A 14,479-nucleotide genomic window follows, 5' to 3' on the forward strand; every position below is an offset into this window, starting at 1 on the left:
TCCCTCACAGCACTAAAGCAGCTTACTGCTGCAGTGTGTCTCACGTCTGGCTGGTTGAAAGTCCTCCCTGAAACAAAACTCTATTCAGGTCAGATTAAGATCACATTCTGAGGGAGGACAATGGGACCACTGATCTGGGGCCAGCAGAAATAGAGAAGATTGCTTCACTGACCTTAGCTTAAGATACACTTTCTTCTAGACGACTGCTAAAGCAACCAAAGACAGTGTTATAGACACTTAAAAAGGTAAATCTTCACTCCACAGGCATTTTTAGTAATAAGAGTGAAGGGAGTCTAATAGATCCAATTACACTAATCTTATCAGTTAAACTGACTGTGAATCACTTTTTTGATGCAGACACATAAGAGCAAAACTAGGCTATAAAACATCGCAGTGACCATAAGATCCTCTGCTCTACTGACCCTTCAACTATTTATAGGAATAGTTGGACATTTTTGGCATTACGCTTATTCAATCTGTGGCGGAGAGTATACGATAACGGTGCAGTGTGTAGGATTCTGCTACATCTAGTGGTGTGGTTGCTGATTGCAACCAACTGACTACCTCTCCGCTCACTCCTCCCTTTCAAGACTGCGGTAGCGTGAGCTGCCGAGTGCAAAACCGTGGAAATGCTGTTCGCCATCCTTACCATAATAACACTACTTTAGGAGTCAACGGAAGTCAGATGGCGGCTGGCGGTACCAAGGTCACGTTACCGCAGTTTCACAAGTGTGTCGGAGAACAACGGTGGCCTTTAGGTAATGTAAAAAACATTAAGTCTCTCTCTAGAGCCAGTGTTTGGTTTGTCCGTTCTGGGCTACTGTCGAAACATGGAGGAGCAACATGGTGGACTCCGTGAAGAGGACCCGCTCCCTATGTAGATATGAAGCTAACGAAAACACAACGATTCGATTTAAAACTTAGTTTCAGGTCATTATACACAAATGAAAACAGAGTTATGAATATTTCTGTTACTAGATCCCCTGAAATGTTACACACTGTTCCTTTAAATACAAGGATAGCCAGCAGCCGATCAGCCGAGCTTAGCACAAAGACTGGTAACAGGGGGAAACTAGCTCTGTCCAAAGGTTACAAAATTTACCCACCAGCACCTCTAAAGTTCACTAATTAACATGTTATATCTCGTTTGTTTAAATCGTACAAAAACAACAATTTGCCCTTTAAAAGGGGTGTTATGTTCTGGACCATTGCCAGGTAGCCTAACCAGTGGAAAGTTAACAGTTGCAGCCAGTATCATTTTTACACTTTGGTTTTTGTACAGATTAAACAAACAAGACATAACATTTATATCCCACCGTTTCCATTCTTCATGTTAGCTTCATAACTGACAGATATTGTATGACTGTGGCATCAATCTTCTCAGCTATAGCTCTCTGCTAGAAAACTAAAAAAAAGTACATTTCAGTTTCAGTTTTTCCTTTGCCCTGCCCTTCCTTCAGGATCGACAACCAAATGTAGCCTATGGATGCCATGCTGAAGGGAAACAACATCGTGCTGACTGGCAAGGAAAATAAACGTGGGGTGAGATCGTAACACTTCATTGGAGGTGTCTTCCATGTGAGGGTTTGACCACAAGACAATATTATAGAAGGACATAGTTGTAGGATGCATTTAGTTCACACAGAAATAGTAGGCCTGGTATAAATCTGTGGTCGGTGTGCTCTATTGGATTCTCTAAACCTCAACCATAACCACAAAAGTTAGGTTAGGTTTGATATACAGATACGTGCTTAAAGACAGCTATCCTTGGCACCGTGATGGATTTAGGACACTGATAACACATCGGATCCTTTGGAGCTGCTGAGGAGGAAGCTGTAATGAGATGTATTGAATGATGAGGTGGTTTTATTGGGAAACCCCGCTGTGTAATTACTATTATTACAAGTCAAGCCTTCTTTGTAAAACACACGTTTGCTCTCCCTCACTCTGTGACTCTTTTCTATTCACTGTGCTGATTAAAACACAGCGGCCATGTGACTCTTCTATTCTATTAGAAAAGGTTATTAATATTAAAACACACTACAATGCGAGGCATGTGAGGTGAGACCAAATTGTACCACCTCATGAAAAAGAGTTATGTATCGAGCCATATATCTTGATGCAATACTTTTATATTTCAAGAACTAGGAACACTTTACTTTAGTGTATTATATAAACAATACAATACAAAGTAATGTATTAGTCTTAATTATTAATGTATTAGTCAACAATATTGTTGACTGGTTATACTGGTGTATAAATATTTAATGAAAGATAGACAATATAATAACAAAGTTGTAAACATACACATGATTGTCCATGAGTAATTAATCGCATATTTTTTGTCTGTTCAAATGTACCTTAAAGGGAGATTTGTCAAGTATTTAATACTCTTATCAACATAGGAGTGGGCAAATATGCTGCTTTATACAAATGTATGTATATATTTATTATTGGAAATCAATTAACAACACAAAACACTGACAAATATTGTCCAGAAACCCTCACAGGTACTGCATGTAGCATAGAAAATATGCTCAAATCATAACATGGCAAACTGCAGCCCAACAGGCAACAACAGCTGTCAGTGTGTCAGTGTGCTGACTTGACTATGACCTGCCCCAAACTGCATGTGATTATCATAAAGTGGGCATGTCTGTAAAGGGGAGACTCGTGGGTACCCATAGAACCCATTTTCATTCACATACCTTGAGGTCAGAGGTCAAGGGACCCCTTTGAAAATGGCCATGCCAGTTTTTCCTCGCCAAAATTTAGCGTAACTTTGTAACGTTATTTAGCCTCCTTCGCAACAAGCTAGTATAACATGGTACCAATGGATTCATTAGGTTTTTTAGTTTCATATAATGCCTGTATATTCACTCTAGCTTAGAACTGAGCCCGCTACAACCTCAAAAATAACCCATTTTCACTCACATATCTTGAGGTCAGGGTTAGGGTCAATTGTTCTATTTTTATACATCATTTGAATATTATTTATTCTCCCTGTAAATTCGTCTTAATTTTTTATTAAACCTTCTTGGATTTGAAAGCTTTAGAAAGAAATACACAAACTAAAAATAGCTGTAAAGCTAGTCAGTAGCAGAAAGAGCATTAGTGTTAGCAGATATCTTCATTATCTGGCAGTGAGCGTACAAGACAAAGTAGAGGGGATGGAACCGCATAAGCACGCCAGAGCCCATCAACAAATACAGTACAAGCCTCTAATAACATGTGACCTGATATGCTCTATTACAGACCGAGTCTCCACCCAGCACTGATCCTGACAGCAGTGACTGAGGATCCCTTTGATAAATCACTCAGTGCCTCAGTAAGCCGAGTCCACTGACAGGCCCAGCCCATTGGAGTATAACTACAGTAGTAGTACAAGAAGTAATTACCAAGAAGATTTCATCATTTTAAACAGACTGCCCACAAATGTCCAAACCTTGGCAGCACAACAAAAGCACAAAAAGGAGCCAACCACATGTGAACCTGCCGTGGAAGAGAAAAGGCGGACATTTGGTACACTGAGTTCATATCCTTTGTGATATTTCTGGATATTTGGGGAGAGTATAATGACTTGAGAAGGAGTTTTCATTCTGCAATTACACATTACAAGTTGTTTTTGTTTTTGTTTGTTATATGATATTTTTAGCCATGCTAGTATCGTGGCTCCGGGTCTGTCAGTCGGTACAGACTGAAAATATCTCTGGATGGATTGCCGTGATGTTTTGCACAGACATTAATTCGAATGATTTTGTTCTAGCTCCATCATCAGGTCAAAATCTAAATTGGTCAAATACTTTGGTTTATGTCCAAACACCTGCAAAACTAATGACATTCTGATCGGCCTCAGCTTTACTTTAGTGTTTAGTTAACATGCCAACACGCTTAACTAAGATAAGGAACATGGCAAACATTGTACCTGCTTAGCATCAGCATGTTAGCATTCTTATGGTCTAAACTAAGTCTTCTTTAGACTAAACTTGATTGTGTTGAAGCCAAAAACTAAAATCATAATGAAATTAATTTAGTATTCTCCACTAGAATTACATCCCTGGCACCAGGCAATAAAATAGGGAGATTAAATTACAGTACAATGGTTAAATAAATGCATAAATAAAAAGTCTTACAGAAACTCTAAAACAACAATAAAAAATCAAATAAAATGTTGACATTGCACGTTTCTGCAAACCACGGATACCTTTAATCTCAACGTTTTTAAACCAAAACTACATCAACATTTCTAGATATATGTATATGAACATTACATGTTTTAATCACTCGTGGTGCTTTTGGCATTTCAAAACTGCATTCTCAATTACGTTTAGGTTTAGGCAACAAAACTACTTGGTTTGATCTAGTAAAAGATTATGTGTTGGGTTAAAATAAATACTTTAGGTTTCACACAGAACATGAACACCAGTCTCCTGGGTGAAAGTCCCATGTTTGACCCAACCATCCACTGATCTCCTCCCCATGTGGACTTTAAATAGAAATGTATTTGTGATACATCAAAAACAAATGCAATCCTGGAGAAAATGCGTTCTGTCTATACGTAATTGACGATGCAGTTCTGTAATAGAGTGGTGCAGGAATGAGTCCTAAAACCCGTAAATGAGTTAGCATTTTAGCGCTTCCGGTTCCCTCGTCTGGAAGTCAATGGGTTTTTTTAATGCATTTTTGGTTGATGTCTGAAATAAGGTCTGCGGTTAACACATAAAGAGATTTTAATGTTTTGTTCTACGACATAAAATAAGTCAGTAAATATCCCACTCGTGAACTTTGAAGTTTTTATATGTCTTAAAAAAGGCGGTTGCTAACAAGTTTCTAAATAAGACTACAAGACGTCATCAACGTTAGTTTTTTTACTTTTGGCGATTGCACTCACGCTTCAAAAATCATAAAAGTGGTGTTCAGTTGTGAAGATTATCTTGCTGAACAAAACGTGTAAGTATCATAAACTTTTGTTTGCCACAAAGCTTATTTTCTGCAATAATCCAAAACCCAATGGAGGGAACCAGGGCGATTCTAACTTCCGGGTTGGCCTACATCCCTGCACCGCTCTATGTGGGAACGGAATTTTTAGGAGACCAGGCTGAGTTTGGATGATGGCTATAAAGACTTCTTAATTGTGTCCGAATCTACTTGGGGAATTTGGACTAATGACCTCAGTATTTCTAATATCCTGGCTACGGCCCTGGGAGTTGGCTTTATGTTTAGTTCAGCTGTATCACGACTTTATATAACCTCAGGGTACAGACTTAATGTCTCCTATCTCCTCCAATAGAGATGTTTAATACTATGAGAAGCCTTCAGCTGTAGTAGTGTTCACCCACAGACCTGTTACAGAGAGAATGGTACTGAAATAATTTATGTTTAATGTACTTAATTTCATCCAGATGGAGTTTTGAAAAGAAAGGACTTTCTGTAAGAACAGCCAACAGCTATAGAATGTATAATTAAAACACAAGAAGTCCAAAGCACTGTATGAGAGGCACAAACTACTGGCTTGGCAAAGTTACCAAAACCTCATAGGAAAGATTATGGAGTTTACAAAAAGGGAAAGGAGAAGAAACCGCAGATGTCGTCAAAAAAGAGGGTTTATCCTTGAGGTTACTGCTTCTACGTAAATGAACGTGGGCTGTAGGGCCACATGAACACTGAGCCTCTGATCTGAACATGAAAAACTCACGAGAAAAAGGATTGCACACTCATGTATGAGAACACGCACTGTATGTTCTCATGAATGACACAAACATGCTAAATTGAAATGACCCGACAGTGATTTCTTTCATCAGCTGGGACATTAACTCCCACTGACCCTCCCGGTAAATCAGTGGCTGTCGCTGTGGAGCCCCACACTTGTTTTGTCAGTGTAAACAGTCTAAATAAAACAGCGTTTCTCTGGTGTGATGAGTCCTTCTCTGCAGAGACGGGTGTCTCTGAGGGGAGGCATTCATTAGAGCGCTGCACCACCCACATGCAGTTTACCGACCCCTCGACCTCACATTAACAATCTCTGCTGGCTGTGTTATGAATGTGTGTATGTGTGTGCATGCATTGGAGTGTACATGTGGTCGGATGACTTTCCCGCCCTGCAGACCCTGTTTCCACTTTCGCCTGGAAAGTCCTTCCAGACCTCGACAGAGTTTTTGCGCCAGCAAGGTTATGTTGATGACTTTGTATAAAGAATAACTGCACTCACAAATGTTTTGGCAACTTTTTCAGTTCCACAGTAGCAGGTTTGGTCTTAAGTAAAGTATGTTTTTTGGTGGACATAAGGCCACGAGTTAGACCCTTCTATGGACCTTATGGACCACAGCTAAGCTGCTCTACACTATTGACTCTTCAACTATTTAAAGGAACACTGGGGGGGATATATATTGGCAGAAATGGAATATAATATTAATAAGAATGTTTTCTTTAGTGTTTAATCACCTGAAAATAAGATTTGTTGTGTTTTCATTACCTTAGAATGAGCCATTTATATCTACCATGGATGTATAAGGAGAACTGGATACAGCATTTGAGGCTTCCGTTCATTCTTGTGAGAGTTGCTCAGTGGCCCGACTTCCTAGGGGAAAAGTACGCGGATCTTCCGGCGATCTTCCGCATCCATTGGGCCCACAGATCAGGTGCAGTAGCGTTTCCTTTAACTCCGCCTCCCAGCCCTCGCTCTAGCCTCGGTCTCATTCACATTAACGGAAAAAGGAAAATAACTCTGGATTCAGCTATTAGAGCATTTTACAACTTTAGGACCTAATGATTTAAAATGGGAATATTCAATTGTTCGTTACTCGGAAGTTAATTTACCTAAAAAAAAAAAAAAAATCTGCTGATTTACGGACGTCTCTTTCCCAATGTAAGTCTATGGGAGAAAGTCTTTTTGGGCCCGAGGGCATCACGTGACGGACATGGAAGTTGAAGTAATACCGTTTGGCGACTACAAAAATTTGCTTCAAAGCCCAGCCCTCTTCCTGTGAGGCTTGATATCAATATACGGAGTGGGTCCTCGTCAAGGAGCCGGCCGCCATGTTTCTACAGTAGCCCAGAACAAACAAACTGGCTCTTTTTGCGTCGGCCACCGTAGTTCTCCTATACGCTTGGCACACAGGAGAAGTTTCAGTTGCAACCTGTAAACTCACCGCTAGGTGGCGTCATAGCCTGCACACGGTTTTGCACTCTGCGGCTCACGTAACCGCAGTTTCAAAAGCGTGTCGGATAACCTTTAGGTACGTTTACCTGAAGGTGGCCTTCAGGTAAACGTACATTACGTTTACGTACGTAACGTAAAAAAGTGACAGGCTCTCTCTAGAGTCAGTGTTTGGTTTGTCCGTTCTGGGCTACTGTAGAAATGTTACACTCTGTTCCTTTAAATACAAACCTGGAACCAGGAGATGGTTAGTTTAGCATAAACTGTGAGCAGGGAGAAACAGCTGGCCTGACTCTATCAGAAGGTTAAAAAAACAAAACAGCTAAGTGTAAAAATCACAAATTGAGCTTTTACGGGGGTTTAAGTGCTGGGTTATTCCACAGTGACTTCTTAGCAGCATTGCCAGACATAAAAGTATCGTACTAGAGTATTACTATTAGACTATCATACTAAAACTAAAGCATCATGGGGCCAGTTGTTTAGGAATAGACAGCAGGTAGAGATGTGAGAGGTCAGGGATCATGTGGTGCTGAGGCCATGAATAGAAGGTGTTGATTGTTATTAATCCAGATTAATCCTGGAAAGCAATCCCAGTTTACACGGATGGTACGCCCGACAAATTGTTGCTATGACTGGTCAGCAGCCAGAATGATTATAGACATGCTGAGATGTTGTTCTTTGAATACTTTGGCCTGATGAGGTGAGACAGGCAGCCAGGGAAAGCTTTGCAGACACAATGGAAGCTGGCCAAGGTGGAGTAGAGAGTTGCAGTGTGAACCACTGGCAGAAAAACAGCAGAGAAAAGGTTTGTAGGACACCCAAACATTTTGTTTGGTCAGCTCGCGGTAGTGGTACAGACGCCAAACTTTCCTTTTGTGGAATGTAGGGAGGGACCCAGTAGTTTGAGCAGCATTTAAAAGGACATAAAGTTACTGGAAATCTAAAATGGAAGTGAGACAGATTAATTTCCTACAGTACCAATTATCACACCTTTCAGTCTCGCTAAAACAGCTTTTTTATTTAAATAAAACATGTTTATGTTAAAGGTCTCATATTATGCTCATTTCCATTTCCATTTTCTGAGAGATGGAGCATGAGAAAAAGAGAGAGGTTGATCTTTTATGAGACTATGGTGACCTGTAGACACACTGTGGACAGATATTGATGTTTAAAAGACATGGAAAAGTGCGTTTTGCATAATAGGTGACTTTTAATACTTAAAACACTGAAGATAATCATGATGATTCTGATAACTGTTTGTGTATTGATTGACTGATCCCGGTCAATTACCACTTGGGCATCAACATTTTATAGTGGGATATGTGCAAACTAGTATTTCTGTGAGTTTCTCTCACAATGAGGCATGCACACTGTGTGCGTGACTCAGTTGCTCAGGCTGTGTGTTGCTATTCCTCATGTTTTCCACTAGATGTCCTCCTTGGTACGGCGTATTCGTTATATTGTCCTGGAATTGATGTTTCAAATAATACCATTTCTTGAAAGTCCATCAGGTTGGTTGGTCCTAAACTGCCTTTAAACCATAATCATAATAATTAGACAACTACTAGAACTAATTAAATTTTTAAGGAAATATTGCTTACCTAGCAGATGAAAGAAATGGCACCGTATATTCAGATTAACTTAATTCTGTGACATTATATCACAAATGTGGATTCTCATGGTAAATACCTTCGTTTATAATAAACATCTTTAAATGAATTATAATTTGCTTTTTAAAAAAGGACCTATCGCTGTTGGACTTTTTGTATTTTTGCTGTAGTTTAGGCAACACTGTTGCCAGTTTCAGGTGCATCTGCTAAATGAAATACAAAAAAAAAACATTTTGTATTTCATTCATTTGTAACGAGTAATTGATCTTTAATGCAGCTGATGATCAATAAAGAGGAAAAAAGGAAGTAATTTACATCATGAGTTAACACTGTGTCTGACAGGAGATTAACTGTAGTTGTGGATGATGAGTGGATTAGAGGACATTGTTTAGGGTGTTGTGTGTGGATGTGTGTACAGTATGTGTTAGGGTTATTGACCGTCTATTATTATTGATCTGTTGCAAATGTGCAGATATCGTTTACCAAGTGATTGTTTTATATTAAGGGTTAATCAACTGTAATTGTGACCCCCAGGGGACAATGAAGCACATGTACAACACATCAGATCAATCTCTGGTCCTTTTGCTGCTGCTAACTGGACTTCATCATATTAAAGGTGTTTCTAACATTTAGTTTGTACGACCTATTGCAGAGTTACTGTACTGGATTACTTCACAAGTGTGAAATCTTACAAAATTAGACTGGACTACTTGAACTACACTTATGTATTTGTGATACCATGGGCACAGAAAAGATGCTATGGGCAGAAATATGTGTCATTAGAGACTGAATGTGAATCATTTATATTTTAATTTAAATTGCTTTTTTTAAATTGCATTAAAAAATTGAATTTGAATAGCATAATTTGAAAATTAATCTATTAGTTTGAAACTGAATTCCAATAAACTTGAATGTACTATTATGAAAGTGAAACCGTATTTGATCAGCAATCGAGTGCAGATTCACAGAAGGTTTGTGTAGGTTTTGATTTTTTGTTAACGCTGGGACAAGGAGATTAATGGTAGAAAAATGCAGAAAATTTTGATTTGTGTAATCTTATCATGTTCTATGCTTTTGTGCAAACTAGAACTAATAACGAAGATAATTCATTCTATTTAAAATCTGATGTAGTGCAGTAAATAATTATTTAAATGGTCCTTACCTTTGGGAGCATGATATCATTTGCATGTCCATCATAGGGATGTGGAATGAGTCTGACTGCTCGGAACTCCTGCTTTGTAGTTTCACCATCGGTCAGGGAATCAGCTCCACGTATAACTGTGTATAGAAATCACAATTGAATGATGACTGGACATTAGATATGATCTTAAGGCTGCTAATAATCTCTCTTGACAGAAATTTTTCTCCACATTGATCTCGGTGTCTGTTTAGAGAAAACATACTGACCACTGTCAAAGAATTTTTAGATAAATTTCCTACAAATCTTCCATTTCCATTCATTTCAGTACAGAACAACAATCGACCTGCAGAGACTTGAAACATGGACAGTAGTTCACCACAGTAAACATTTTTCAAAGAGAGCATCCCTGACTGTACCAAGAGAAATGTTTTCACATTGGTTCCTGCTTGTAATTTAGCTTCAGTGAGACAAAGAAATAAAACTAATGTTTACTGTAATGGAATACTTATGTGTTTCATACATTTTCTATAAACAGACAGAAAACATACCTGACAGAATCCTTTGTCTGTGCCATATCCACCTGCACAATGGCAGGAAGACGACGCCATTTCTCCTCACAAACTTGCAGGTTGTTGTTTTTTAAGTGACTGCAGAACAAGTGAAGACAAGTACAGGGACATACACTGATCAGCCATAACATTAAGACCATTGACACGACCTGTGAGCGACTTTGACAAAGGCCAAATTGTGATGGCTAGACGACTAGGCCAGAGCATCTCTTGTAGGATCTTCCCGGTCTGCAGTCCAATCCACGGAGGCCCCACCTCGCAACTTACAGGACTTAAAGGATCTGCTACTGACGGCTTGGTGCCAGATACCACAGCATACCATGCCTCGACGGGTCAGGGATGTTTTGGCGGCAAAAAAGAGGAACCTACTCAATATTACGCAGGTGGTCATAATGGTATGGCTGATCGGTGTATAAACAGGCAAAAGAGATTATACAAAGTAAGACAAAGACAAATGGCAATAACAAAGGGGACAAAAACAAAGTGAGGAATACAACATGGGTTCAGACCAAAACTCAGACAGTTCAGTTGACAGGAACAACAAACATAATCAGCAACTATTAACTCACCAGAATTAAAATAAGTGCTATTATCTGAGTTAGTTTGTGGTACATAAATTCCTTATTTACCTTGAACTGCTGGAATAACAGGCTGGAGGTTTGGATTCTCACTTGAAGACTCTGTCGAAGTCATCTGGCACAGCACTGATTGTTTTGTCATCCAGCGATGTAAAATATTGGGAACAAAGAGCACTGGAGGACTAAATAGTTTTATTTGCAGTACTGGAAAATTTAATTTTCCCCTAATAATGACCAAACTGTTTCATGACTCTTGTTCAACTTTTGTTATTTTTAAATAAATTCTGATTTGTCATTAGATATTTAAATGTAATGAATTATTGCAACCACTTAACTATAGGACTACATAAACAGCCCATGATTAAATCCTTATACGGGCACTATATTGCGGTTGTAGCCTAACTACACCATCGCTAATGTGTTAACAGTAAATTACCACAATTTTAAATAGTACAGTTAACTTACTGTAAATGACATATAACATCTACTCTATAGCCATAATGCTGTGCAAATTACAGCTCCTAACAGTAAAGATGTTTATTGGTAGGTTTATTGGCCATTTTGTGCTATTTAAATGTAAAATTACAGCAAAGGCTGTAAACAGTGTAGATGCCAGAATTCATATTGTGAGCCTACCACAGATGTGTGTCCTTGTTTTAAAGAGTCTCCACAGAAAATGTCCACCCACACAGTTGTTCTCAATTATTTTGCCAGATTAGACCTCATCTCAGGACTGTGTGGGCGCGTCCAAACTGTGCTTCACTGACATCTCCTTGACTCACCGTCTTGTTATACTGGATGCGTTATAAGGGCAAGACAACACCTTTAGACCTCTGAGGTCATGCAGGAAAAGCACAAGCATTACTGATAACATTAAGGATGGCTTTGTTCCATTCAGGTGAAAAGACATTATTCAACTTTAGTTTCACGTCACATTCTCTGGTGGTGTCCATCCCCTCTGCATTGGCTCTGTGTGACAATGGAGAATCCTCTCAGAAATTAACATAGCATCCGGATTTTATTTATTTAGACAATTTGATGCAAAATTCACTCAAAGAAAGAAAGAAAAAAATAACTAATGCTTCCTCTATTGTCCTTCCTGTCCTATTAAATGTCAAATTTGCACTGCACTTATTTACATAAATCTGGCAATGTTCCAGGTTGAATGTTTCTTTTACTTAATATAATGATCTTAACCGCCATACGAAGAATTTACCACAGATTTATCTATTAACAATACTGAGAGGCAAAATGCAAACACTGGCACACATGTGCACAAAGACAACAAACTTATTTACACACTTTTAACCCCACTTCCTATCAGTTTCAGTCTCTCTTTCACTCACAAGCACGCATAATAACTAATCACACATACTCAAAGGTACAGTGTGTAACATATATAGCGATGAGTTTGCAGATTGAAACCTCTCCCGTGTGCCAAGCGTGTAAGAGAACAACTGTGGCCGACGCGAAAACGTGAAATGCCCCATCTAGAGCCAGTTGTTGTAAGAGTATAGCGAAGGTCATTTGGAGAATAGCAGAGCCAGTGCGCAGAGTGTGTGCGTACGTGGGAAGTGAATGGTGAAGCAAGAGATAAAGAGCGGCGAGTGTGTGTGATGTTGTGAGCGAACAAGTGAGCTAGTGGAGCAGAAGACTGAGTTAGTTTAGCTGTGAGAATGTCAAGTGAATGTTCAGTGGAAGGTGCAGTTTGTGCAGAAATAAATGCTGCAGCTCCTCAAGACCAACCGAGGTTTCCCGGAGCGAGTAACATTATCGACTCCGGTCCAAGAAGGAAAAGTGAACACAGTGGTTTGTCCGTTCTGTTGAACATGGTGGCCAGCTCTGTGAAGAGGACCCGCTCCGTATGTAGATATAAACAAGCTCATTCTAAGCTAACAAAAACACAACGACTCTTATTTTCAGGTGATTATACACTAACGAAAACATACTTATTAATATTGTATTCCATTTTCTGCCAATATATCCCTCCCTAATTGTTACACACTGGTCCTTTAACCGTGCGACTGAGCTTGGCCCTTGGAGTTGAAGAAGGCCATTTTATCCAGGTACGTGAGGGCCTTGCAGATCACCAGGCCGTAGTAGGTCTTTAACAGTGAGCAGCTTCCACCCTTCTGTCCCAGGTCTGCCCACACTGTATCTAGTTCATGGCTTTCCATTGCTGCTGAGCTGAACAGATAGCGGTAGCAGCAGGCGTTGTAGCGGATATGTTTCCCTCCTGAGAACCTGGCACTGTGGGTTGGTGCCACACCGGCCTTCTGAGCACAAAGGCCCACAAGCACATCAGCCGGCACGGGTGCACGGACCGCTGCGGACGCCACGTACACTTTTCGGACCACATCCTGAGACAGAACGTAAGCCGTGCCGTCACAGTATTCGGGCAGGTACTTATCAGGGTAGAGCGCTGGGGGCAGGTAGCCAGGACTGTTGGGGTCTCTGTCAGGGGAGTCTCTCTGGATCACCCTCCCTAAATAAAGATCCTCAGGGTGCCTGTGCAGCCCGAGTAGGTAGCCTCCGATGGCAGGGAGGTTCACAAACACAGAGTCCTTGGTCAGCAGAACAAAGCGTGCCACGGGACAGAAGGCGATCACCCAGCGGAGTGCCAGCACTGTCCTTTCTGTTGGGCCACGGAGGGACGAGTCAGCCACAGCATGACCCTGGACCATGTCCCCATGGCGGTTAGACTCTACCATGAGGGCCTTTTGTGCGGCGGAGGTCTCAGTTGATCCTAAGAAGAACAGTACCCGCACTGGGAAGCCTTGGATGAGTGTTTGGTTGGCCCACGTCTTCCTGACTGCATCTCTTTGGGTGATATTAGCGGTGGAGCTGAAGACTAGAGCGAGGAGGAAGAGGTCAGAGTTCCTGCAGGCGTCTGGGTTTGTGATGGGGTAGGCCTGGGACACGTTCTCCCTGGCGTTGCTCAGGTCTAGTTTCCTCGCTTTCTCTCTTACATCAACCACCGTGCCATCAGTGTAGACCCCAGGCGTGGGCTGCAAGAGGTACTCCTCCACAAAGTCTGCCCCGAACAGCAGGGCATGGAAGAGGAGGACGTTGAAGAGGAGGAAACACCACTGGTGGGTACGCAGCTTGAACAGAGAGCACTGGAGCAGGAGACAGAAAAAAAAACAGAGTATGAATCACCGTAAAGGTAGCCAATCGAACTGACATTATAATTCATAAGCTGCAAAGAATTTACCTGCATGACACCTGCCTTGTTGTTTCTCTGTGTGTCTGTGAGCAGCGGACGTCCCGATGTGGTCAGTTCAACAACAATACTGACAGACAGGGTTTCCACTTTCATGAAACTCTAGCAGCATGTAATCCTGCACCCCCGACCCCAAGTCACATGATTCATCCAGAGCAGTGAATCCTGCATCATGCATGCAACATTAATGACCCCAAGATTG

The 14,479-nt window shown here is 40.7% G+C and overlaps 1 protein-coding gene and 1 long non-coding RNA gene across 2 annotated transcripts in view; both read right to left on the reverse strand.

The window, feature by feature from the left end:
* Positions 1–10,615, reverse strand: part of LOC119478401 — a 33,595-nt gene extending 22,980 nt beyond the window's left edge. Inside the window, exons 1-2 of the long non-coding RNA XR_005204438.1 lie at positions 10,456–10,615; positions 9,929–10,044 (exon numbers count right to left, since the gene is read on the reverse strand). This is a non-coding gene — a long non-coding RNA (uncharacterized LOC119478401). The remainder of the gene's footprint in view (positions 1–9,928; positions 10,045–10,455) is intronic.
* Positions 10,616–12,071: 1,456 nt separating this feature from the next.
* Positions 12,072–14,331, reverse strand: LOC119478584 (putative UDP-GlcNAc:betaGal beta-1,3-N-acetylglucosaminyltransferase LOC100288842). The gene is made up of 2 exons (XM_037753416.1): positions 14,269–14,331; positions 12,072–14,173 (listed from the first exon to the last, which is right to left on the reverse strand). The coding sequence occupies exons 1-2, from the start codon at positions 14,272–14,274 to the stop codon at positions 13,067–13,069; spliced, it is 1,113 nt and encodes a 370-aa protein (XP_037609344.1). The 5' UTR covers positions 14,275–14,331; the 3' UTR covers positions 12,072–13,066.
* Positions 14,332–14,479: the final 148 nt, after the last annotated feature.

Source organism: Sebastes umbrosus, chromosome 19, assembly GCF_015220745.1.
Source record: "Sebastes umbrosus isolate fSebUmb1 chromosome 19, fSebUmb1.pri, whole genome shotgun sequence".
In the NCBI taxonomy this organism is placed as follows: Eukaryota; Metazoa; Chordata; class Actinopteri; order Perciformes; family Sebastidae; genus Sebastes; species Sebastes umbrosus.